Source organism: Rhea pennata, chromosome Z (genome assembly GCF_028389875.1).
Source record: "Rhea pennata isolate bPtePen1 chromosome Z, bPtePen1.pri, whole genome shotgun sequence".
In the NCBI taxonomy this organism is placed as follows: Eukaryota; Metazoa; Chordata; class Aves; order Rheiformes; family Rheidae; genus Rhea; species Rhea pennata.
In genome coordinates this window covers 28715101-28742625 of record NC_084702.1, presented here as the reverse complement: position 1 = coordinate 28742625, position 27525 = coordinate 28715101, and the positions used below count along the sequence as shown (strand labels likewise).

Below are 27525 nucleotides of genomic sequence, written 5' to 3'. Positions count from 1 at the left end.
TTTTGTTTTAGCAGGGTATTTCTACTTTTAAAGTAGTAAACGTTTACTAGTGAGATACAGAGTTTCCACTTAAACTGCTGCTAAGTAACTTATAAGCCAAAGGGAGTTCCTCATGCCCTTCTAGGTTCAGAAGCGGTACGCGGCTCGTACCCGCACTCCTTTTCCAGAGGAAATCCACACACGTCCCCACACCGCTTCCTCCCCCGACCCGCCGCTGCCCGTTACGGCAGATAACGGCTCTGCCGCAGTACCCGGCGCTACCGCCGCCAGGGCGCCGCGCCGCTTACTGCGCCTGCGCGGGCCGCCCCGCCCCGCCCCGCCCCTGGCGCCGCTGACGAGCGCATGCGCGAGGTGCGGGGCGCGCACGCCCGCGGGGGCAGCGCCCCTTTCTAGTAACTTCCCCGATGCGTCGCGTCATCAGCACGCGCCGCGCCCGAGCCGGGTAGTTTCCGTTTAGCGCTGCGGGAGTCAGTGCCGTGAGGGCGCGAGGCCGCGGCGCGCAGGGCCCGCCGGGAGTGCCGGGAGCCGCGCCGTCCCGCCAGCCGCGCCCCGCCGCCATGTCGGAGAGCGCAGGGAGCCCCGCCGGCGGCCGCAGCCCCCCGGGCTCCCCCGCCCAGGGCTCCGCCGCCGAGCCGCGGATCATCAAAGTCACGGTGAAGACCCCGAAGGAGAAGGAGGAGTTCGCTGTGTCCGAGACCAGCAGCATCCGGCAGGTGAGGGGGCCGCGGTGGCAGGGGGCCGCGCCGCGCCCGACGGCCGCGGTTCCGCCTCCCGCGCTCTGGGCCCGGGCCTGGCCGGTGACAAAGCAGCTCGTGCCTAGCGCTGCCGAGCCGTTCTGGGGCGGCAGCGGGGCCGGGTCGCCGCCGTGGGAGGCTGGCGGAGGTGGTGGAGAAACCTCCTGCTTGTCCGCCGCCCCCTCGACTCTTCTCTTCCCGGTTGCAATGCTGTGAGCAGGGCTGGGAGGTGGATGGAGCTCGTTTCTCTCGAGCTGAGTCAGCCTGGTGGCAGCAGCCTCACTGGCTGACTACCGCGGCTGTGGAAGGCCTGTGCCGTCACCTGCACCCCCATGGCAGTGCTGCTGCAGTGTCAGTAGTTCTGGTCAAAAACTGGCCTTAGAGCAAGTAGGCTATGGTGAGTTATGTCTTAAGTTTTGGGAAATCATGTTTTTAGTTTATCGCTACTGCAAGTTTTATAAATACAAAGCTTGCGCTGCTCTTTAGTGTGCTACTTATTGATACAGTAGTTATCATTGTGGTACTGTCCGGGAACTCTGGACTGTCAGGGTTTTTGTTCTGTATTCTTACGAAAGTCAGTGTCCCATAGTGCCTTTGGCTCAGCAGAAACAGTGACACCTACTGAATCATTGACACTTCCTGCAGCGCTTTCCACTTGGAGGCCTTCCATGCAAGTATTGACCAGGACTACATTTGTTTAGACTAGCAAGCTACAAATCATAAAAAAAAAAAGTCAAAGTATGAGGCAGGTGCCTGTAAAGCCAGAGGCTCCTGCTTGTGAAAGATGCAGGCTTCAGTATGCTAAAATATTCTAGAAGGTGAAGCTCTCTGAAGGAGACCTAGAGCTTGTGTTGTTTTCCATAAATTTTTTTCTAAAATTCAGTGTACGCAACTGCGTTTGACTTAACGGTTTTGGGGGTTTATGTTGCATAGTTAGTAACTCTAAGCCCTCATGAAAAACAGGTTACACGTGAAAGAGTGCAACTGGTGTCTAGAGCTTGAAATTGTTAGTTATTAATGAGCCTAAAGACGCTGTGTTGTTTTCAGAGGGGTATACAAAAGGTGAGTGTATAATTCAGAGCCAGCACCCTGGCTACATTATCAAACTCCTGCTCCACCTAGTTGCTGTGAAGAGACAAAATGCTAGCATTTTTTTCAAGTTGTTACCCTTGGGGCAGTTCAGAAGTCTGGTTTTTTATGTCTATTTCTATTCTTTTTCGGCTGCCAAAAAGGTGAGATTCTCTTGTCTTAACTAGTCTTTTGGCAGCTGCAGTATTGCATGCTATCTGCTACTCTGTCTACAAGCTCAATTTCTAGGCTTTTCTCCCAAAGGTGAAATGCTTGTATTTGCTTTTGGTAGTCCAGCACTTTCACAGGAATCTCAGTATGAAATGGGCACTTTTTTACTTCACTAGATTTGTGAGTAGCATCAATGGAGCTGCGCTAAATTCCTAGCATTCCTTTTTTTTTTTTTTTTTTTTTCCTGGAAAACATCATGCATTGTATCTAACTTAAAGATTTTATTTGTCCTGAAAAGCTGTTTGATTGCTATTAAATTAGGTGCTTAAGGAAGTATAAAAAAATCACTTAAGATGTGAATTTTGTAGCATCTACGACTTCAAGAAGATTATTTCAAACATGAACCTGGTGAAAATGCCAGCTTTTCTGGTAGACTAACTTGAAAACGGAAATAGTTAAACTTATTAAAAAAAAAAAAATGAACAACTGTTTTCAATAAAAGTATAAATTTAAGTGATTAATAGAAAGTATTGCTTAAAATATCTTCATTGTTTATATAAATTTAAACTTTTAAGTGTCTTGATGTTCCTTTCAGATGCTATTATCAGATTAGATTTACAATTGAATCTTGATTCCTGTGAAATAAGACTGCTGCTGCTCCTGTGGGACCTCTGTTTGCTTTGATTCCCAGATATTGTCACAGCTAGCACCAAAAAATGCAAGACTTGCAGTCCCTATAATGTGACAGTATTAGTTGTTTTTTTTAAACTGCAAAGATGACCTGTTGTTAATATTAAACTTCAACAATAGATATGATGTTTCTAGTGCCAGCCATGAAGATAGTTTAGTCTCAAATAAGAAAGAAATTGAACATCTGTTCAAATGCACTTGGGGTCAACAAGTGGGTTATTTTATTGGGACAGGCTGGCCAGCAATGTCTGCTGTATTTGCAGGTGAGGAGAAAAAAAAAAACTGGCCTAAACTCATATAGCAAATTGAAAGCCATTCAGTTATGTTTCTGTAGCTGGTATTATGACTCAGTGACTTGATTCCTTTTTATTTGTTTATGGTAATTTCAAAATACTGCCAGAGCATATCTTTTGAGTTTTTTAGGTAAGTATTTTGGGTCCTGGGGCCAAATCTAGGGCTATGCAAAGTGTATTTTATGTTATTGTGTTGATGTAAACCAGATTAGCAACTCTTCAAAGCTGAGGAAGATATTCCGATGTTGGAAGACTTAAGTAACATAAGGTTTATTGTGTTGATCCTATGTTACACATCTAAAACAAGCACTGTATAGATTAGAATGGAAAATAACCTTTAAATACCGATCCACTTGGGGAGGTCGGTTAATGTAAGTGCTACCCACCTGTCTTATTTTCCATAGAAGCTATTTGACTGAGCCAAGCTATGCTCAGTTTAGTATTAGGACATGGACCAAATATTTGCTTTCTTGACTGGATGTGATACTGAACCTGCAGGCCTGTACATTGCTTTGTGCAGAAACTTCTATTCATGTTAGGTAGATGAATACCTATAAGCCTGCTGACTTGGAATTCCCATACACAGGAGACTTCAGCTCAGTAAAACTGGTTTTTTGTTTTTGCAAGTTTGGTTTATTTTGTGAGGTCATGGAAATAGAGTGTATGTAATTCCTTGCTTACTAAACTTGATTTAATAATGTATTTTTGATAAAGCTCTTATAACCAGAGTGACTGAGTGGTCACGTTATAGACTTCTCATGTCTTCATGTTAAAACTTGCTGAGATTTTGTGGTGCACTTCTTGGAATGCCAGCACAGCCCACTATTGAAATTTGTGATGTTCAAGATTTTGTTGTAATTGATGCAGAGTTACTGTTCATCAGTGTGTATATAGACTGCAAGATACCAAATTAGGAATTTTTTGAACACTACAGCTATGAAACAAGATAACATGACTTGCCTTATATTTTTTAACTATTAGGCCAAGACCACTGTTAATTTTAGAAGCCCACAGTTCTTGCAGAGAAATATTGTCAGTTCCTAGATAGTCTGAAATTTTCAGGGTAATATCCATTTGAAAAGGTTAGTAAAATCAAGTTTAATTCTTACAACCATAGAAAACAGCTTTAACTCAGTTTTTATTTAACTTCAACCTTTTAATGTAATTTTTTCCAGCAGAGAGTATAGTTTTCAGTAATAATATATTTATCAGTTTATAGTATATTTTGTACACTAATTATATTTCTGAAATACGTGTTTTCTGTTGTGTGCTCAATTTAAAATAAAATGCTGACATACTGAATTATGTGTGTAACTATATATACATGATTTTTGTACTCTGTTTTCTGACAAGTGGAGGTCTGTGCAGAGTTGTATTCTTAATTAGAACTTGAATATGAACTAAAGATTGCAGTTGAAACTTCAAATCCGTAAATCCAATGTTTCAAACTTGTGCCTGGTTCTCACAATCGCAAATTGTCTGTGGCCTCCATAAAAAGATCACGTAGGTGTACATGTTAGGGGAGCACTGGGTAGCAGAGTCTCTTTTCTGACTAGTGTATGCTTTTAATATTTCTTAAAATACTTTATTTCATAAGGTCAGCTTACTTTTAACGTGATTCAGTTCTGGCTCAGTGTTTTCGCTGTAGTCCATGGATTACTGAATGGTACAACCAAAAGAGGTTGAAACGCCGTAATAGTCCAGTCTGTTGTTCTGTTTTGTTACTATGATCTAGCTTTCTGTTGGCACTTGAGGAAGTGGAGTGCATGAATTGCTTAGCACTAGAATTAAAGGGCTGAATTTTCCATTGTTTTATGTCTGAGTGTATTGAAACACATCATTAATGCATCTGTGTTCATGGAGTCAGCCTTGTAGTATGCTGTATTTTCATCTTTCTATGAGGTAAAGAAACCCTGTTTGATTAACTACTTAGCACGTAAGTCATTTTTTCTCAGAGTTTGAAACTTGATTAATAATTATTTAGAACAATGGTAAATAGCTGTTTGATGGAATAGAAACCTTTAGAAGACAGTATGTTGACTTTCTTGACAGTTGGGTTAGTTTACAGATATTTTAAAGATGCACCTGTGTAACTTAGATACTTAACAAGTATTTTCTGGTAAGTGACTAGCAGATATAATAGAGTATTAGTGTCTTTTGAAATAATACTCTGAAGTCTCTGCTTTGCAAACACTATTATGCAGAGTAACAATTCCATTTTGACATTTCAATATTTAAAAAAAATCTTTAACCATCTATTCATGTCGAATAAGGCACAAATACACTCTTCCTCCCTATTCTGATTTACTATGTGTTTATTTGGTTTGTTTGGATCAGCTCTCCTCAGTCTCATAAAATTCACCAAACTTTAAAATGTTCTTCTCTATTCTGTTAATATTGTCAATAGCAAAAAACACCCTAATGGATTAACAGCTATTGCAGAGGTATTTTGGTAAGATAATCTTCTATATATTTGTTTTAAAGTGCAATCAATTTCTCAGCCTAATGGCTATAAACCTTGGGTTTACAGGGAGGGTCATGAACTGCCTGAAACTGGAGTTGGGACAAAAACTTAAGAATTGTGTATTATATTATATGGGAATATGAGGAAAACTGCTTTTTATGGACTACTTTTTGTTGATGAGATTAATAGTTCCTTAGCCCTGATGGAGTGAAAAGGTTTTATAGCTGGGTTTAGTTCACTCATGTTTGATATTCTGTATCACTTTAAATTTAAAACTTGCTAAAGCTGAACAATTTAGAGCTATTTACCTAGAAGGTCAAATGAGTAAGAATTCTACTGGCAATGTAAGTCAAATGGCAATTTTCCCTTAGGAAAAATGGATATTGCCTAGTGTCTTTCCAGGTAAGTAGAAAAATTAAACGCCTTATGTTGTCTCATGTGAAAATGAGTATAAGGTTTGGTTCTCAATGTGCAGCTGTACTGCAAGAATCACTATTTACACATAATCCTTTTATGCCCCTTTCCAATCTCTGACTTGCTCCAGAGCAGACTTACTCTGTTGCTAGTGCAGCACTTTCAGTCTCTAGATTGCAGGGTGCCTTTACCAGGGAGGTAGGTGCTTGCTAATTCTTTCTCCTCACTCAAGGTGCAGAGGAGCAGAGTGGCTTGCTAAAGGCTACCTGGAAAGGTCAGATTGTGTTGCCTTAGTTTTCTCTTCTGGACTATTAGCCTTGTAAACTCAAGAAGTTTTTTTGATTTCATAGGTTTGATTTGAATGCAGAGATTTGAGGAGATGATTTTGTTGTAACTAGCATGTATAATTGACAAGGGTTACCTTCTAGGTACAAAAAGATAGTAACCCTCTGTTGAGTCATGGAAGTCAGAAAAACCTTTGCAGGAACCTAATTTTGGGTACACTGTGGCTGTACTTTCTCCGCTGTAAGCCATGGACTGTGCCAAAAGTGATATTCTGCTTGAAACCACAAATTTTTGTCCTTTCTGTGTAGTGTCCAGCAGTTGTGCAATATGTCTTGTTTTCATTGAATCACTTCAGTTCACAACTGTAGGTTTAATAGATATGATTCATGAGGAAAGGAGACTGTACCTATCAGCAGTTATATTGTCCTGAGTGTATTGGAAAACTTAACTATTTGCTTCCTTTTGTTTCTTCTTTTCTACTTGGGTTAAGAAGACCTACAGCCATTAATTCTGTTGTATGAAAGAAGTCTGGAGCTTAGCAATGTCAGCAGTTAGCCTCTGTTAAAACAGCTGGGGCATGGGTGTAAGAAAGACTAGAATCCAGTTAATACACTTAACTATGTGTTTTAATAGTTACAGCAGTTGAAAGTTTAAGTCATCACAGGTGTATGACTTGAAACAATAGTTCTGAATAAGGTAGTATCATTTGAAAATCAGCCTTTGTAATAAAAACCGATCTAAGGGACTGTGGGGAAGGTAAATTGCAACTCTGCCATCTGGATACAAAACCCTTGTCTCCATGTCATCCACCACTCTGTTAAAAACAGAATTTGGTTTGGGAAGAGTCAGCAACTTTGTTTCTTTTTTATAGCTTAGTTGCCGTTTTTAGGAGCCTGTTTTAGGTTGGATTTCAGTGAGTGTTGAATGTTTAATTCCATGAGGCTTCTTTCAGATTAATACTAAAACCAAGATTAGGAGGAATTGGGAAACTGTTTTTCATTTATTTTTTGATTTTTTTTCTCTTTATTTCTTTTTCGTGGCACTTTGTCATGTGAATAGGCAGTAATACTACTATGGTTGCTGGTTTTGATGGCATACTGTGAGTCAGCAAAAAGCTTTTGAATTGTCACATGATCATAATGTATCAAAAGACAGCTTTGTTTTAAGATTTTATTTCATCTGGGATCACTTTTTTATTGGATCTTGCTAGGCCAACGTGTCAGACATTAACAAGTTAATGTTTAAAGTACGGATTTGCTGCGAAGGGTCTGTACAAAAATGTCCATTTTAGTCAGCTGTTCTACTTCATGTGTATTCAGACATTTGCTTTGTTCAGTGACAAAACAAATGTTTACTAGAACTAGCTCAGTTATGAGAATGCAAGTTAGATTCCCTTTGTATTTGTTTAGAACTGTGCATTGACAGAGTTGTATTCATCTACGTGTGGAAAAAACCTAAAGAGACAATGAAACAGGTGTAATAAAGTACTGTCTTGACTTGTGGACCTTAATCTTTTCTTTTGTGTATGTGTGTGTGTTACCTTGGAAGAGAGAAGTGGAATTTTGTTAGCGTATTTGGTTGAATTTTAAGGTCTTCTGAACTTGAGGATATTTGGTGTGGAAAACACCGAAAGTGAAAAGAAGTGGTGGAGTGTTGCTAAAAGTGTTCTCTGTGTCAAAAATCACGCTGTTCCTGTCCTTTAAATATATATGTGTGTGAGTATAGTGTGTTATTAGGAAGAAATAAATTAACTTGGGGTAAATTGTTTATACAGGCAAGGCGCTTCAACAAGACTGGCTTCATCTCTGCTTAATTCATGTCAAATCTACAACTTACCCTACTTTTAGAAGTCTGTAACCTTGAATTAATTCACTCTAGTTAAGATGTTTTCTCCCCTCCCCCTGTTTTCTTTCCTCCCTTAAGGAAACCAGGCTTCTATCTGTTTAGGTGGATAATCTTGTTTCGTTCAGTCTTTTCATTCGTTATGTCTGCATAATTAACATCACTTTTTATCTTATATTTATTGATTTCGGCTACTCAAGCAGTGGGAAGAACAAGTTTCTATGACCATGGTATGTGTTAAATGTGGCAAAACACTACATTTATTTTTATATCTTCAGGCCCCTTTTTATGCTTGGATAAAAGCAAATATCTTTAATATCACAACGCATAGTAGTATTAAAAATGGTTTTTTTGAACAGTAAAACAAATCTGAAACCATTTTTTATTGTGCTACATGTTAAAATTAAAAGGGAAGAGTCAGTGTAATGAGAATCAGATGTAATTTCCAGCCAGTCAGTGAGACTTTGAACTTCTTCCTCTTCTGGTTTCCCCAGGTGACAAACTGTTACAAAGCACTACCTCGAATTTTCTGTTAGAGTTGCCTAGCTCAGCTCTACAAGTACAACACTATGCACTGTGATACTAAAGGTGTTTACTTGAGAATGTAACCATTTCCAGAGTTTATTTTCTTACAGCACCCTAAATGTGTATTAATTACCATTTCTTCTCTTTTCTTTTCCTCTCTTTGATGTCGATTGCATATATTTGATTTGAGGCACTTGGGATGATATGTACTGCTATTTGCTATTCTGTTTAGGGAAGAGAAAATGAAGCGAGTTGTCTATACTGCTCACATCTAACAGCTTCCAGAAGTTGTACTGTTTTCATTTCTGTGGCACTGGAGCACCTCATCCCCCGAGTTATTTGTTGCCACTAAGAATGGTGAGGAGTCCTGTAAAAACTACAGAGAAAAGGCCTGTGGGAGTAAGAATGCAGTTGCCAATTATTACCCTGATCCTTTCACTGTCTGAATCTAAAGAAACCTTTTCTTTTTCTTTTTTTCCATTTACTATGGGGAAAATGATCTTGCAGCTTAGTTACAGTTAGCAGTCAGACTGAAAATAATAATGAGGGATGTTTGCCCACAGAGAATGATTAAAAAAAAAAAATCTTTTCCAGGCACCTCTAACCCTCACTGCCTTTATTTTGCAGTGCAACCAGCAGTGATTTGTATAAAACTCCAGCCCACAGCTAATATTCTTCCATTATTGGCAAAGATCAGGTGATGCCGAAGATCGAATTATATTTTGATAGCTTTTTCAGAAGCAACGTGTTAGATGCTAACAATTTTAAAAAACACTTGTAATGAAAATTGTTTTCAGGACTCTACAGATACTTTTTTTTTTCCTGAGGCAAAGAGAAGCAGGTAATCTATGTAATTGTTGATGTGCTAGACTGTTAATAGGTGGTATTTTTTGGTTGTTAACAGTAATCAGGAGACTGACTTGCAAAATACCTCAGATAGTAACATAGGTATTTTACAGTCTTTTGTTGTAGATGAAACTTCAAACAGAAGTGTGAGCTTTGTTCATAACTTTCTCCTTGTAGAGTTATGAGTTTGTACTGAATGCAAGTGATGCTGCTGAAGAGATTTGACAGTTTTTGCAGCTCTGTTAGCCTTTTAATGTAGATATGCTTTAGATAGCCAGAAGTGACTGAGTATTCATGACAGTTTTACTATCCTGGCTGGAAAGAGATTAATTCCTTGCCCTTTGGATCATCCACATGCATTGCTCTAAGAGTGCTTTTGTTGTGCCAGTACATTGACTGTTGCATTTGTTTCTTACTAAAGTGTTGTTTCAGATCATGTAATTACCATGGCTACACTTTAGCAGAGAGAGGGAAGTTTGTGTGCTTTGGTGCCTGTGTATTGGTGATACTAGATACAGTGTGGTTGTGATCTATAAGAAGTGTCTCTGTTTCTTTGACCTCATGATATAGCTGCTTCAAAAAATGTATAGCCAGACTTGGTTTAGAATTAAGTTAAAGTAATCTGACTGGCATTATCCTACTGCATCTGCCTTTTTGCAACAACAAAGTTGGGGAATTTGCTGTCACAGCGTATTGTAGAAAATGTGATAGTAAACGAGTTTGGATTATTCTTTGGTGTATAGCACAGTATGGTAATTCTCTATTCTTATATATTAACTTTGTACCAAATTTTGAGGATTTCTGCTTTTTTTATGATAAACTGGAATGTGTATTGTTAAGGATAACTAACCAGAAAGTGCAGAATGGGAAGCAACTGGCTAAATAGTTGCCTGCAGAAAAGGGTCTAGAGGTTATAGCAGTTGAACGAATCAACACTGTTAAAATGATATTTTCATTTTTTTTAGCTTTTTTCTTATAAGTGGGAATACAGCATATAAGATGAAGAGTTTATCCTTCTGTTCTGCTAAGTATGGATAAGATTTTATGTAGAATATTGAGCCCTACGCTTCAGAAATACATTGTTGTATCTGGAAATCTAGAGAGTAGTGGGAATGATTGCATTAGAGAACATGACTCAAGGAAAGTTTAGTCTTGCTGCAGTCCTTTATTCTAAGGAGAAGAGCAATCTACTTGCATTGTCCATGGTGGACAGGACAATGAAGTAGGATAGTGAAGCACTGAAACAAATTTGTTTTAAGAGTTAGAGAGTCTGTCACTGAGGTCCTCTGAGAACAAGCTAGATAAATGTCAGGAGTAAATTAGGTAAGTAACCTGCTTTGGGCAGGAATGGACTACATGATTTTCTGTAATGTCTCCAAATCTAAATATTACCAGTGTCAAGGCTAGCTTGTAAACTGCCTCTATAAGAACTGGTACAATTCTGCGTGAGCAAACTTGTAAATGACCAAACGCATTGCTACCCAGGTACAGTGATTTCTTACTTCTGTTGTCTCTCAGACTCACTTTTTGAGTTTGTTTTTAATCTTCCTACATTGTTGACCCGTGCAGTTAGACACTGAAGGTGAGACCTAAACCAGTGGTATTTTCCTTGCCTGTTATGAAATACAATTATTTAGTAATAAGTTATTGCAGGATTAATATTTGGGGTTTCTGTATAGAATGAGAATTCACTAGGTTGTTTGGAATGGGATCCTTTTAAAATTAAGTTGACCATACCACTTTACCAATGTTAAATATAGTGAACTTCTAGAAGACTTCCTAGCTGCTTTTAAAAACCTTTCAAAATTACTTTAGCTACTAAGTGATCATGTTGAATAAATTTATCTGATTTTCTTATAGTCAAGTTATTTCTTAATGTTTTTCTCAGGTATTTATCACTTTACATTTTGTCAACTTTGTGCTTTCTGTGAGAGTAATTTTCTGAAGAATAATGAATCTTGGTCAAAACTCAGTTGAAGCATAATCTGCTTATTGTTGGCTAAGACGGCAGGAGGAATGCTATTGCTTTCCATATTCAGTTCGGCATGATTTTATGGTTAACTGAAATATGTGGCTCTTCACCATGCCTAAGGCTGGAACAGGGTTTCATGTAGCTGTGTTGAGATTTGAAACTTTTGATTGTATGAAAAGAAGTGCTGGTTTTGACACATGGAACACTGCAAAAATATATGTAAGAAAGGATACTGCTCCTTTTAGTGTCAGTACAAATGAAGACTGATTTAACAAAATTGTGACATAGCATCCTCAGAGTGTTAGCAATGGATGATGTCAGTGATGTGCATACCAGTTTATTTTTATTGTGTTGCAGATGTATGTCTGATTGAAGCCACAGGAATGACTTAATTTTTGGTTGTCTTTGGGCAAAAAATATTGAGAAAACTTAATTGTATTTCTAGATTGTGTAAAGCAGAGCATAATAAATGTGAATGAAATAGCACTTTCTTACTTTTTATAAAAAGTTCAGTGTTCAGTTGCATAACTGGATAATAACTTTTCGTTTAGTTCAAGGAAGAAATCTCTAAGCGTTTCAAGTCCCACACCGATCAACTTGTGTTGATATTTGCTGGAAAAATTTTAAAAGATCAAGATACTTTGACTCAACATGGAATTCATGATGGACTTACTGTTCACCTGGTCATCAAAACACAAAACAGGTAACCTTACTGATAAACAATCTTCTATTTACCTCGTAAGAAGTAAAAATATTCTTAATTCCTAGGAATGTTGGGCAGACCTAGCTTTGACTACAGAACACATTCAAATGCAGTGAATATACTCCTCCATTTAAACAAGAGAAGCATCCCATATATCATGCATAAACTTTTCGAAAGTTTAATGTTACCTTCTAAACTGAACCATTACTACCGAATCACTTCTGTCAGTTCCTTAGTCATAGTGTAGTTTTGCCCCATAATTTGCTTGGATATCAGCTCTCATTGTCCATAAAGATCTGTTATGCAGCTTTGCTTTTCACATGCAAAGAATTATAGTGAATCCTTGTGTACTGTTCTGTTAATACAGGGAAGGAAAATGCCTACAAGATAACTGGTGTAGTGCAACTAATTCATCTGACTGAGTAGAAAGTCTTGGGTTTTAAGAATTTTTCTTTCTGGGAGGCTGCTTTTAAGTGGTGATGAGAAAGGTTGAACTGTGTCATCTGCATCTAATTTTCCTTGAAATGACCAAAACCAAAAGAAGTAATTGAAAAATCCTTTCAGTAACTAGGACAGTGTATTCCTCATCTGAATCTAACTTGCTTAGCCAACATGTTAGCTTTTCTAGCCTAAAAGCATTCCTGCTCCTTTTCTACTTATACCTCTCTTGTTTGTGGTGAGGCTCTTTTCCTGTGGAAGAACTTCAGATGGTGGAGAAGAGAGCGTGAAACTAAAGAGGAAAATAAACCTACACATTTCTGTTCTAGGCGTCACTGAGTTGCAAAGGCCTAAGAGTAACAAAAACTTCCAACACATAGCATTAGCCTTAATTTAGGCGCCCTGAAAGTGATGTCTTCAGTTCTGTGCTTGCATCCCAATAGCACAGTCTTCTCTCTCCTGGAGCCTTGTCTCTTGCAAAACATTTTTCAGTTAGCGCTGGTAGACCACTTCCCTCTTCCTTCTTTGCCCTGCCCCACCACTCCTTCGAACTTGAAATTTACTGATGACCATCCCAATCTTAATTTTAAAACTACTACTTTTTGTGCATACGCTTTTGAGTGTATCAGAGAGACTTCAGAAGATACGGTAGCAATAGTAGGATACTTTTAACTTGGGACCTGCAATAGGTTTAAGTGCTGAAATAGCGGTGCTGGTGGCTACTGGTGCTGCATATCTGAATTAACAAAAGTTCTCTTCCAAAACCAGATCCAAAAAAGGTGATCATTTCCTTTCTAAACAGTATCAGATACATAGATTTCAAATGGGAATCCTCATATATCAAGTCTAGTCTATTTTGTAATGACATTCTAGTGTTTACAGAAAACAGTTTCTAAAGTAATGGAAGCTTCTGATGCAATCTTTAAGGTGGCCCATATGGTTTCAAAGTAGTAGTGATTACCAATGGGTAGTGAAGATGCATTGAATTTCTCTGTACAAGGTTCCAAGTAAAAAACTAAAATATGTTCACAACTTGACAAAAGAAAACTTAATGCTGAAATAGATGTATAATACTATGTGTATTTTATAGGAATTTGAGTCACTGAAAGACTTGTGACAAAGAAATATTTTTAGGGTATATACTCTCGGTTTCTAAATGGCAGTACTATGCATTAAGAATTTTTCAACAACTATCCACATCAAAATAACAACTTTTAACCTTTTTTTTTAAAAAAAGCCCTTCATTTCTCAAGAAAATTACTTCCGTATTTGCTGCTTACTTTCCATCTGCATCTAAACATGCTGCAGAAATTTCTTCTGCTTAGTAATTTCTTTCCTATGTATGGATTAAGCAGTGATGTTGAAATAAATACCTTAGAAATAGGCAATCAGTTTTTACATTCTTGTCTACTTTCCTGTCTTCAGCAAAACCTCTTTTGCTTGTTAAGAGGTAGAGTTGCTTCTCAAAAGAGAGTTTCTCCATTGCAGAACTGAAGAGGTTTTTATGTTTTTTTTTTTGTTTGTTTTGTTTTTGCTTATAGAGAAAGGATTAATATGTTTCTGAGACAAAAAGAAACCAAATGTCTTCGTTAGAAAATTCTTTGCCACATATGATCTTCAAGACCTTTGAAGTTGCAGCTGCTTGGCTAATGGTAGTAGTCTTGTGTTCTGTGTTGGTAGTTACTGTTAGAGTATTAATTTTTTATTTTTTTTTTTTTTCTGCAAGAGCCCAAATTTTCATGGAGTTTCTCAGGTGAGGGCCACTTATTTCAAAGCTGAGTATCTAGGGTACCTGGATTATTAGCTTGTATCTGGACGGTTTCTTCTAGTATGATTCTCACTCAGCTGAATCCATGTGTGTTTGGATAGACCTGAAAGTAAACAAGAAATCAATACAAATTCCAGTATGCAAAACCAGATTCATAGGAATCATTATGGACTTTAATAGCAGCTGTAGCAGAATTTTTAGATCTTGTGGACTTAAATCATGTCTTTTGGTTCACAGACGGAACATCAGGGGGAATTTGACTGAGGTTATTAGGCCTTGTCGCACCCTATACCTTCATGACTGGGCATGCCACATTTTGTTTACTTATTTACAAGAATGCTTGACATAAGGATAATGGTCAAATTAGTAGGGCATACTAGCAGATGGGCTGCTGTAAAATAACATTGTTGATTTGGTGAAAGAACTTTGAAAGTACGCACAGGATTTCATACTCCTTTTGATTTCTGTATGTGGTGGTGATTTTTATCTTGAAGTAAGAGAACTTTTGGAAAATTCAGGGAAGCCTTTGAGGAGTATGGACCTAAGGCATCCCTCTAGCTTGTTTTGATGGTAGGTTGGGTTTTTTTGGTCTTTGCTTTAGGGAAATAATCACAGAATTTTGTTGCACTGAAAGGTACTCTGAGATGAATTGAGGAATAAACTTTAGTATGCTGTATAATTATCAAATCTTTCTGTAAGGGCTTAGTGCATAGTAAGTGCAAGTTATTTTGTGCTGTAGTTAGGCAAAAACATGCATGCATGTCATTAATTAACCTATAGGGGAGCTGATGAGGGTGAAACTAGCCTCTCTCATTTTGAATAGAGGCCAGGTTAGCTTTTAGCCAATTGCTCAGTTCCTTGATCTGTTTCACCACATGGCACCACCTGTGCTCATGCCTGCGCAGTAAATGGATATGGTGAGCATATAAACGGGGCATGTGGCATTTAGTGCCTGTATTGGTTTATGGTGGCTTTACTACACTGTTGCCCTATTCTTACTCTTAAAGAATATGGAGATTCTGATATTTGTCTTGAGATAAAATAAGACTTTAACTGAATTCTGCAGGCAGTGAGGCATCCTATTAAGGATGTGGTATGGAATAAATCTTGCCAGGCTTTATTTCTTTAAACCCTGGGTATAGAATCAGTACTGTTTTGAAGGGAGTGGGATAAGGCTAAGGATCCCTAAAGCAAGGTAGGGACTGAGGAAACAATTCATTGGCAGGCATCCCAGCCATAAGATGAAAAGGTTGTAATGACTGCAGGGATAGCCATCCATTTTCTTAATGTTTGAAACTGCTGTTTGGAAGAACTGATCACATTACAGATGTCTGAGGATGATTTGTTATAGGAAGCCATCTAGAGATAATAATGTACTTTTTTTTTTGAGAAATGATAAAATGTAAATTTAGTATATAAACATTATTGCTGCATTAAATTGTGTGACTTAAGCTACCTTGTTAAACTTTTTTTTTTTTTTTTCTTTTTTTTTTTTTAAGATCGCAAGACCACCCAGCTCAACAAACGAGTACCACTGGGAATACTGCTACCACATCAACATCAAGCAGTAGTACCTCAACACCATCTTCAACAAATAGCAACTCTTTTGGCTTGGGTAAGAATATTTGTTATGGGTGGTTATATTTTCTAGGATTCAGATAATTGTTGCTGGAGATTTGTGTTAATGTAAAAAGGACTTCAAAAAATTGCTGATTATAAAACTGTGGTATTGGTTGTAAAAGATTACTGATAAGCAAATTGTCAGAGGAAAGATATTTCCTTAACTTTTATAGATGGAACTTCGCAGACTTGTGCTGTGTTGCCTTCAGTGGTAAGATGCAACTGATGTATTCTGGCACTGTGGGTAATGAAACTCCTTGCAGCCTCTGGTTCTCAACAGTGTATCTAAATTGGCATGAGGAGAGTATTGAAGAAGTTGAACCCCCAGCATCAAGCCAATATTTGGAACAGATGTAACAAAATTGCTGCTGTCTTAGCAGCCAATATTTCTCAGATTCTGAGTCTTGATAGTACTGTCGATCTTCTCTTTCAGGAATACAGAGGCCACAGTCTACTGATGAAAAATACTGTCTCTTTCCATAGTCACACTGGATTTTGTGACTTATGCTTTTTAATCTCATTTGCTTTCTGAAAAGTAAAACTAGAAAAAACTAACTTGTGTTATTGCTTTTTTTACGTTTAAACAGTTTTTCAGACTGACTAGTACCTTCTAAAAATTTGAAACTTTTGTGTTTTGGACTCAGCAAAAGTAGAGAATTTAGAGCATTACTTGCTTTTGGCTACACTTTAAACAGAAGAGTTCACCTTTTAATTAGAATAGGGAATATGCATTATATTAAGAGATCTCTCTTATTTATATGTCTGCTCTTGGTTAGACTATAAACAATTATTATAAATATATTGTAGAGTATGAGTGATAAACTTGAGACCTGAAAAATCAAACATGATGTACCTTAGCTATAAAAAAAGAGAAGAAAAGTTCTTAGAATTTCAACAAGTTATATTTCAGATGCAGTTTGTTTGGATTTTTAGGTAAGTGTTTTGTTATTTAAAGAAACAGACATCTCAGTGGGTGACCCCTGAACAGCTTTGCAATAGCGAAATTTCTATTGGATTTCATTATTTTGAAGCGTGGGATATGTTTTGAGTGTTTCGTATTTAGGAAGGTCCTGGATGTGTTTAGAAATACACCAGAAGCTGAAAGTTCAATTATATTTTTTCATCTTTTTAAAGGTGGCCTTGGAGGTTTGGCAGGTCTGAGCAGCCTGGGCTTAAATACATCAAATTTTTCAGAGTTGCAAAGTCAGATGCAACGACAACTTATGTCCAACCCAGAAATGATGGTTCAGATAATGGAAAATCCATTTGTTCAGAGCATGCTTTCAAATCCTGACCTGATGAGGCAGTTAATTATGGCCAACCCTCAAATGCAGCAACTGATACAGAGAAATCCAGAAATCAGTCACATGCTGAATAATCCAGATATAATGAGACAGGTATGTAGAAAGATCGCTGCAAGTTCATGACCTTTGATTATACTGTAGCCATGAACAACAGAGCAAAAAATTGGACATGCTTAGATGAGTGCTGAAGCATTGTATTTAGGAATTTAGGCCTGTTAGAAACATCAGTAGCCTATAGTGACCTTACGGATTTTCTATTTCTAGTTGTTAGTGTCTGAAATAGGCTGGTAATTCAAAACAGTTGCAGCATAATTGTGGGCTAATAAAAGCTAATAAAAGGTACTGAAGACTTTATAACCGTATCTTTTGAGTTTAGAGTTGAATGCCGCTGTGTGTGCTTGAAATCTTCTGTTGTTTAGCCAATATTGACTTTACCAAAAGTAGTAATTCTCCAGAATACTACTTATTTCAACTTTAACTGTGAGTACCTCTGAATGCTGCTAAAGTTACAAGGTACATAAAATATGCCTATGCATGCAGTAAGTGGCAGACGGTATCAAGAAGCAAATGGAGACTTTTGAAAACAGAGGTATTTATTTTTAAAGTTCACATTATAAGCTGCACGCTGTCCTGATATTAGAAATGGTAGGAATATATTGTGTTGAAAAGGAGAAGAAAGAAAAAGATGGTACCTTTAAGCTTTTTTTTTTTTTTTTCCTGTTTAGTCATGCTTTCTGACCCAACCAGCATAATAACTGTTGTGGCAAAAGCTAAACATCAGTTGCAGTTGACTCCCACTAAGCTGACATCTTGATTTGGCTGTAATCATAATTTTAAACTGAGACATTAGTAACTGTGGTACTGCCAAATGCTGACGTTTTCACTTTAGAATGGATTTCTTATTAATACAGATTAAACGTTCCACTTCCTTAGACATTAGAGCTTGCTAGAAACCCTGCAATGATGCAGGAAATGATGCGAAACCAAGACCGAGCCTTGAGCAACCTTGAAAGTATACCGGGTGGATACAATGCCTTGCGACGCATGTACACTGATATTCAGGAGCCAATGTTGAATGCAGCACAGGAACAGGTGAGAAATGAATATAAGCACCACTAAAAGTTAATGCTTTTCTGAAAAGAAAAGTAGTAAATGATGTAGCTTTTCAGATGGGTATTTGACAAAATGTAATTTCTTAAAGCTTGAAGTCAGGAAGCTTGAAGTCAGTGTGGCCTGCTCCTCTGAAAATTAAATGCTCCCTATATTTGAAGGAATAACGATACTGTTTTGTGCATTTGAGAAGCTATATTAAAGTTATTGAATTTTTATATTAAATAAATGTTCTAAATACAAATTTCTTTAATTCTTTGACTTAAATTCTGAGACCTAGGAAAAATTTTTAAGGATATGTTTAGTAACTTGGAACTTAAGGTGAGAAGAAAAAAGACTTTGAAGTTTGTTTTCGAAGTTCAAAACAACTGTGCAAGATACAGTCTTACTGTGATCAAAGTAGTAGTATAGTAACAATACCGCTTTCAAAATGAAATGTTATTTCACTTTTTGAAGATGCTAGTTTCTCTTTCTCGTTGTTGGTATCTTTTGAAAGTATTTGTGACTTACTTTAGCCTGGTGAATAGAACTGATCAAGAGCCATCAACATTTATCTTCATGTATAGTCTTGGAAAAGTAACTTGCTCTTTCTAACAGACTTTAAAGTAGTTAGCTTTAGTAGATGATACGTGTTTATTTTTTCTTCCTCTGTAGTTTGGAGGTAATCCATTTGCTTCATTAGTAAGCAACGCATCATCAGGAGGGGACAGCCAGCCGTCTCGTACAGAAAATAGAGATCCTTTACCAAATCCCTGGGCTCCTCAGTCAAGCTCTCAGAGTTCCACAACAAGTACCAGTACCAGTACCAGTGGCGAGAGCGGTGGCAGTAGTAATGTTGGAAATAGTACCTCTGGCAGTACAGGACAGAGCTCAACCATACCAAATTTGGGACCTGGACTAGGAGGTATGCTTGTTATTTCAATTGTATGGGTTTGTATGTAGATTTCATATAAAGGAGTTTGCTGAACTGATTCCTTTATTAGAAAGAAAGATTTTGATTCATTTTTTTTTAATGCTTTTTGCTTTGATACTAGCCAAATGTTCTATGAAAGTCCTCTGGGGGGGGGGAAGTAAGCTAAGAGTGGTTGTGTACTGCCTTAAAATGAAAAAATGGGGAGATCTGTAGATGAGTGATACTCTTCCTGTTTGGAGCCAAACATGAAAACGACTAACCATGTGGACACTTAGTGGAACTGCTTATTGAATACAGCCTTTGTCTTAACTTATTTCTGGGGCAGATGCACCTGTGTAAGCAGAACTACCTTGGGGTGTATTTAAGGGCCTGAAACTCTTAAATAATTATACCAGTTTTAGGTAGTATAATTAATTTGATTATAGATAGCATGCTTACTAATGTGGCCTTTTACTTTTTTTAAAGCTGGTATGTTCAACACACCAGGAATGCAGAGTTTGTTACAGCAGATAACAGAAAATCCACAGCTTATGCAGAATATGTTGTCTGCACCATACATGAGAAGCATGATGCAGTCATTAAGCCAGAATCCTGATCTTGCAGTACAGGTAAATGCATTAGGTGTGGCAATTAGTTGTGCGCATTAAAGTGGAGGAAAAGTTTAATCTGTGATATAGTTGTATTTTCACTATAGGATAATTCTGCCAATATCTCAACAATAACTTGTTTGTTGTGAACGGTCCAGTTTTTGAAGTATATAAATGACTAGCTCATTGAAATTATTACTTAGTTACTTTTAATAATTTGTTGCCATAAGTTTCTTCGGTTTGTAGTTGGAGGTCATGCCAGGTGTTCTTGTGAAATAACTTAAGTGTATGATTTTTCTCAGCCCTAAACTTGTGGCCTAACTAAGAACCACTTAGACAAAAAAAATGCTTTGATTGTAAATTAAAATAAATCTCCTAGTAAGTAAATATCCAAAGTAGCTTGGGAGGAGAGAGGTGGAGTAGAAGGAATTGGTGCTATATCTAGATGTTAATCTGGTTTTCATTTTTCATCTATGACCCTTGCTTGCTATAAAAGAAAGTGCTGATACTTTGTGCTGTTTCATGAATGGTATCATAGAAGTGCTTTCCAATTTTACTTACAGCTATAATAATCTGGAATCAAATCTTGGACTAAGAAAAACATACTATCTTTTGTTTATTACATACTTTGTTGGAAAGTATCCCTGACTTCTTTTCAGATGATGTTTACAGAAAGCTGTCACTATCATCTGACCAGAAAAGAATTTTCTTGTAACATAAATGAATTTGCCTTGGCAAGGATCTGGCACAGCATTCACTTTAAAAGTGGTTTTTTGTTTGTTTTTGTTTTTGTTTTTTAAAGCTTGGCTGAGGGTGTGGTAAGAGAGATCAGTCAGTCCAGTCAGTGTTCAGGCTGGTGGTTTGCAAAAAATTCTGACCAAAGGAGAAGTAGGAGATAATTATTCTGTGTGGTTAGTTTCATAGATGGTTATCTTGTTCTGTATGATGGATGTGTGGTAAGTAGTTGTCTTAAAATCCTTGCTAATGTTTACTGCTGATATTTGAAATATTTTTCTCACAGATGATGCTGAATAATCCTTTATTTGCTGGAAATCCTCAACTGCAGGAACAAATGAGGCAACATCTTCCTACTTTTCTTCAGCAAGTAAGATGTGATACTAGCTGTTGTTAATAAATATCTGCAATTCATTGAGCAGTTTTGCAGCAAATTGTCTGAAGCTGAAGAGAATATACATAACAGAATCTACTTTTAGCCAAATCAAGGAAAAACACCAGAGTTGGATTGGCTCTTGATGAAGACATACTTGATTCATCTCTCTGTTCTTTTGAAAAGTTAAACCTGACTTTTAGTGAATACTTGTGGATGTGGCTAGTGAAACTGCTTTGATTTGATACTGCTTTTTTGTTTAGGAGTGACTTATTCTTAAAGAGCACCAGTCAAATAAGACCTCTTTGCTACATGTTTTGTTTTGCAAATTTAAAAAAAAAAAAATCAGTGTTTTTCCCACTAATAAAATCAGCTTTTATAGTCTTTTTTTTATACCTCCTCCACCCTGCCTAAGTTTTTATGTAAAGAGACATGTAAAGACTGTGACCTGAAAGTAGCAAATCACAAGCAAACTGAGAAGTGGAGTGAGTTCTGAAGTTATCTGCCTGTAAAGATTGACCTACCATCAGACTTCCCTCTTAATACTAGTGAAATTCCAGCCTGAGTATATGCTTGATCTTGGTTGTCTAAGTGTGTGTAATAGGACTGTGTCCTCTACATAGAAGTAAGAAAGATTTTCAGAATTTCAAAGTATGATCCGGTGCAGGAGTTCCATCATTAGGCAGTCCTTGTAAGTCAGAGTAAATGTGTGTTGCCAGCATCTCATTGCAGGTAGTCAGTTATGAGTAAAATAAGTAATTTACTAACATACATGCGAATTACAGCAGCAAGTTTAGTGTTTGGAAGAAACTAATTTTTTTTAGCCAGGTGAATGGTTGTAGCATTTAATAGCGACACTGCTTTATGATGACTCAGCAGTATTTGAAGAGGTAACACCAAATTTGCATTTTGAAATCTGTGAATCAGTGCTGCTCATGCAAAGGAAGCAAAAATCCTTTTTGTCTTCCTTTCTTTTGGGCATCTCTTTTCATCCATATCACTTTAGTTTTTTTTCTGTGAATAATTTAGCAGTTCCTTTTGCATAAAATATTACTAAGAATTGTTGCTACTCTACAACTAGAATTAATAGTGTTAACAAAGGTAAGATACAAGTCACCTAAGTGCTCAGAGAATTGTTGGGCCACAGTTTTCTGTAAAACAACTCCAAATATCAGACAGTAATATATGACTTAAAGATCATTTTCTTAAACTAATCACAGCAGCTTACTTCAGAAAACCTAAAATGTTTTCATTCTCTAAGAACTTGGGTAAATTTTACTGGCTTATAGATTTGATATATCTGACTTCTATCTATCAGGAAGATAATCCAAGAGACAAATTGAGAATACTAAAAACTTGCTGTTCTTAAGTCTCATAACACACCCATATTCCGTAACAGAGTTGACATGTGTTCTTTGTGCTGTATTCTGCACTTCTGTTTTGCAGCAGACAGAGTTTAATCTATGCAGTTCTTTGTGAATCAAAAATATATTTGCTGCAGAAGGAACTTGGTATCATTGCCAGGTGAGGGCTGCTAAGATTAATCAGCCTGTCTGCTGTTTGCAGCAGGTCTGACGACCAAGACTGCCTCTCTTGTTATTGAAACAAGTAACTTCTCACTTACATGTGACATCTCTAAGCAGAGGTGAGCAACGGCCTTTAGTTTTGGTTTCATATCTAAAGTAGTCCACTTTTGCACATTTAATCTAAAATCAGATGGATTTTCTTTTTAAATCATCTGTGGATGTGAACACCAATTTTTAGTTGCAGTAGAGTGATAGTTCTTGAATATTACACATCTGCTTGTTACTGTATTTTTAGAGTGTTTGTATGTGTGTAGGTTGTGATGGCACTGTAGATGTGAACAGATGCACAAATTGTCATGAACAGACAACAGCTGTGGCTTGAACTTAATTAGGAAAAATAAATAACTTATCTTTTGATCAAGTTTCATTGTTTTCAGCCTTGTGGCTTACAATAATATAATATAGGAGACTGATTTTAGAATTACATTGGACTAATACACTCCTATGACTTTGGAAAATGGTAAAGTCTAGGAAGACTAGAAAAGGTAGTTTTTGTTACCTGGAAGAGGTAATGAAAAATACTTTTCCTTATGTACTCCTTATTTGAAAGCCTTTAGTTCAGCCCAGGGAGCACATTGATCAACTTCTGTGAAAGTTTTTTCAAAAAATATCTGAAGGATTTCATGTAAATATTGAAAAAAAAGGTTGAGAAATGGCAAGTTCTGAAAGCATGTCAGATTATATAGTGTCTGGTGTTAAAGATTAACTTTGAATGTTGGTATATGATTCAATAGTGGGTTTGTCTTCTGTTCCTAGATGCAGAATCCTGACACATTATCAGCTATGTCAAACCCTAGAGCAATGCAGGCTTTGCTACAGATTCAGCAGGGCTTGCAAACGCTAGCAACAGAAGCACCAGGACTTATACCAGCGTAAGAATTTGTCATAGAAATTTACTTTTCTCTTGTGTTATGTTGTTCTTTCACTTTTTTGCCTTTTCGTTTTAGATATATAGGTTTATTCAGTTTAGCAGACTGTTCCTCATGCATTTTTTAGTTTCTCTAATCTTTTTCAAGAATCTGTCGTGCTTTTGTCTGCAAAGCGCTTTTAAAAAGTGATGCATGATCTTTGTTACCTGCTCCTACATTGAATTGACAGATTTACTCTGTAGTTACCAAGATATGATGGGAAGAGACATTACAATTAAGGTTTTTTTATTATTATTAAAATGATGCATTTATCTTTCTGTCATTTGTGCAGATTTAATCCTGGTTTAGGTGGATTGGGAAGTACTGGCGCTCCTACAGGGTCCACAGTCCCTAGTTCCGTTCCGAGTGAAAGCACAAGTCCACCATCAGGAGCTGCTGAACCTAGTCACCAGCAGTTTGTCCAGCAAATGTTGCAGGCACTTGCTGGTGCAAATGCCCAGGTAAAGTAGATCATTTCATTTTAGGGCTCTTCTCTTTTTGATTTTTTTGATCTAAACCATCAGAGAGTGTGAGCTGAGGAGAGTGCTTTCTGAATACTTCTCGCCAAGGGACAGAAGAGGAGGCTCAAAGGTGTTGTAGTTGTGAAAATAAATGCTGGAAAAAGTTGAGTAAAAGTGTCCTCTGAACAGTTAATTGTTATACACCCTTAACAGCTTAAGCGTACTGAACAATTATATCTGTGTTTTGTGTCTGCATTGCTGGGTATTACTCTGTAGCTTTGACTAAGCTTCAGTCCCACATTTCAGGATAGCCACGCCCAGGTTGTCTGGGAACTGAATTTGCAGGATGTTACCTGCCATTTTGTAGGCCCAGCCCATATAGTACCTTGTGTTAATGTCCTGAGTGGAATTCAGGCTTTCAGGCTCCAGACACCCAGCAAAGGTGGCAGCTTTTCAAGTGGTTATAGAGTGGTGAGCAAGAGCAGATCTGAAGGGGAGGAGGACACTTCTAACCGTGAGGAGGTATTTCAAGTGGGCTACGTTGAAAGAGCATCTTTATACTGTGATAGGTAGCCAGTATCCTAGGTGCAGTCCTGCTCTTACCTCCTGTGCTGCCACAGAGTGAGTCAGTTCAGTTTGCTGATCTAAGAGGAAAGTAATTTTATTATTGTTTATTTTAGGTTTTTTAGTGTAGCTGTGGGAAACCATATTCCCTTAGATTTTTCACTTTTGATCTTGCTGAATCTTACAGTAGGAATTAAGTGTTCTGTTAAGTTTTGCTTGGGGGAAGAAGATGAGGAAGAAGTGTTTTAATTTCAGTTGCTATCTTTTACATTTTACAGATTTGGAAAGATATGAGTGTTTTAAATAATGGAAAGAATTTATCAATGTATGAAACTGTTAAAATAGAACAAAAGGGAAATTAGTAGTAGCTGCAGAATCTTTTGTTGATATGTAAATACTCACTGGATTTTGAAAATTGACTTATGAGTATTACTCCAAACCTATATAGCTGAAATGTATTATTTTCATGTAATTGTCTTATTCTAAAAATCCCTGTGAGTTGAAGTTCATACCACTGAAATCACTGAGAATTTTGCCATCAGTTTATGTATGAGCAGGGTTAACCTACAAAGCACAGCTGTCAATTGTCTTAGGCTGAAGTTTTCTAACAACAAGAATCTAGTTGATTTAGGTCAACGAATAGTTGGATCATTGTAATAAAAGAGGTAAATATTATGCCAAGAATAAAAAGCCTGCCGTGTTCACTGTTGCCAACAGTGAGGTCACCATAATCCTGCTGTCCCATATTACTAGATTAAACTGTTTCATTTTTGAAAAATATCTATATGCACTTAAACTGTTCTCAGGACACAATTTACCGTATTTAATTATGTTTTTCTCTTTTTGTCAAACAAGCAACACTTCCTGTAGTTCAAAAATGTCACGTAAGTGTAGATACCATTAAAACTTGAGGCTAGTCTGACTTGCTCAGTAATTCAGTTGTGAATTGGATTTGTCATAGTCTAGTTTTGGGAATTTAGAAATGATGTGTGCAGAAATTATTAAAGACAGGGAATGGTGCAGAACTATGTTTAAATACTGTACTTTGTCAAATGTGTATTGTGCCTTTATACCTTGACATTTTTCTTCTTAGCAGTTACAAAATCCAGAAGTTCGATTTCAGCAACAACTGGAGCAGCTGAGTGCAATGGGCTTTCTGAACCGTGAAGCAAACTTACAAGCTCTAATAGCAACAGGAGGAGATATCAATGCAGCTATTGAAAGGCTGCTTGGCTCTCAGCCTTCATAGCAGTGTTTCTTTAACTTGAAAAAATGTAATTTATTTTTGATAACAGCTCTTAAATCTTTAAAATACTTGCTTTATTTCATTCTGACTCTTGGGATTGTCTTGTTATAACTAAAATCAGTCCGATGCATTTTAAGGTGAAGTGCAGTAGTTTTCTTCAAACAGTGGGAATCAATGCATTTTCACTCAGTTGTTGCATGCATCACATTTCTTTGTTCTGCATTATTTGTGATTTTTTTGAAACAGTATCAGCTTTCACAGTTGGGTGAGCGGGTTTTGTCTGACCTACAACTGTCCAATTTATTTACTACTTAAACATTAGCCTTCCGTAGTAATTTATGTAGAATACAAATTAAAAAGGAACAAATTAATTGAAGCTATAATTTGTGGGTACCAATACTGCTTATTGTGACTTCGGCATGTATTTTTTGCTAGCACAGTGCTGTAAGATTTATACCACTTGAGTAATCAACCATTTTTGCTTTTATTTGTATAAAGTATAAACACAATATATACAATGGAGACAGCTCATTTCTAGAAATTTACACATTGCAATAGAATGAAATTATAAGTAACCAAAAAGGCCAAGGAAAAAAAAAAAAAAAAAAAAAAAAAAGAGTTGCAAGACATGTTTTCAGTGTAGAATCTTCCGGCATCTTTGGTAAACATCTCAGCAAAAGTGCTTGGGCAAATTCATTTAAAATATACTAGAATTGCTGTTCTGGTTATCTCTTTACATCTGATTGTACAGAAACTTGCATTGTAACATTGTCTCAATAGTCACAAAGATTAATTGTGAATTACCTTAATCTTTGTGTGGATTAAAGGAGCGCTGCCTTGTGCTCTGAAACTGCTTCTAAGGCTTTTTGGCTTGTTCCATTGAGATTCTAACATGTATTATGATTTGTAATTGGAAGCATTACTTTCACTCATTGTCATGTGATATTCTAATTACTTTTAACCACCATGTAAAAAATACTGTATATCTTTTGAGTTTTTATTGGTAGTTACTTCTCTTGTGCACAGGTAATAAATGAATTAAAAAATCTTTCAGCATCTTGTCTCAGTGTTTTTGCAGCTGATGATTACCTGGCATTCAAGGTTACTGACCAACTTAATGATTGGCCTGTCCCTGTAAATTCTGGGAATATTTACCAATTTGGGGTTAGGATTAGTAAGCAATACTTGATTTAAAAATTGGAGAGGGGAGGCATATGATATTGAAGACTGCATTAATTTAAATAAAATTGAGATAGTGAAATAAAGCATTCTGCTCTGTGTATTACTGAATAGCTTGATCTTTGATGTCAGTATATTTGTGAATATTCTGGTTTAATTCTTGGAGTTCATTAAACAGTTAATGTGGACAATCTTCTTTTGATGGTGCAAATGTAAATTCAGCTTACTGTGAAAACATTGTTTGCAAATGTTTTTAAATCTAGCAGTCCTGACTCAAAGTTGTTAGTTGGGTAAATGAAGCAAAATTATATTGGGATATAAAGGAGGATGTTGAGCATGTGTTGTTTTTTTACATACTGTACAATTGTTACAACTCTTGGCAAAGCCAAACATGCAGTTTTTACAGGGAGTAACTGTGTTGTATTCTCACAGTAACCTTGTCTCCTACTTCGACAGTAGATAAATTGATCAAATACTGCTGATGCACAGTACTGGAAAAAGTTCAAGACAGTCTCTCTGGCAGGCGTCTCCCTCTGGATCAAAGTCTCAAAGATACAGCCGCACAGTATTAAACAAACACAAATCAGTTAAAGTAGACTCCTGGTAGGTTAATTTCTATATGATCGAAGCCTTTTAAAATACCTATAGTTTGTGTGGAAAATTACTACTTTTTTTGTTTAGCAATGATAGTAAACCTGCAAAGGAATTTACCTTCACAGTGACTTC

The 27525-nt window shown here is 37.0% G+C and overlaps 1 protein-coding gene across 2 annotated transcripts; it reads left to right on the top strand.

The window, feature by feature from the left end:
* Window positions 1-415: 415 nt before the first annotated feature.
* Window positions 416-26668, top strand: UBQLN1 (ubiquilin 1). Of its 2 annotated transcripts, none has more exons than XM_062599324.1 (11): window positions 416-713; window positions 11856-12007; window positions 15713-15828; window positions 16968-17230; window positions 18071-18229; window positions 18902-19151; window positions 19626-19768; window positions 20769-20852; window positions 23198-23313; window positions 23642-23810; window positions 25471-26668. In XM_062599324.1, exons 1-11 carry the CDS (start codon window positions 558-560, stop codon window positions 25621-25623), a joined length of 1761 nt encoding a protein of 586 aa, XP_062455308.1. In that variant the 5' UTR covers window positions 416-557; the 3' UTR covers window positions 25624-26668. The 2 variants fall into 2 exon arrangements, with proteins under 2 accessions (XP_062455308.1, XP_062455307.1); XM_062599323.1 differs by having other exon boundaries at window positions 417-713; window positions 25468-26668.
* The last annotated feature ends 857 nt before the right edge of the window (window positions 26669-27525 follow it).

What these genes read in the sequence shown, in the direction of transcription:
- UBQLN1 (XM_062599323.1), top strand. Translation starts at nt 558, where the DNA reads ATGTCGGAGAGCGCAGGGAGCCCCGCCGGCGGCCGCAGCCCCCCGGGC. An exon ending in GTCATCAAAACACAAAACAG is followed by an intron (nt 12,008 to 15,712) that starts GTAACCTTACTG and finishes TTTTTTTTTAAG; the next exon opens with ATCGCAAGACCACCCAGCTC. An exon ending in TTCCTACTTTTCTTCAGCAA is followed by an intron (nt 20,853 to 23,197) that starts GTAAGATGTGAT and finishes TTCTGTTCCTAG; the next exon opens with ATGCAGAATCCTGACACATT.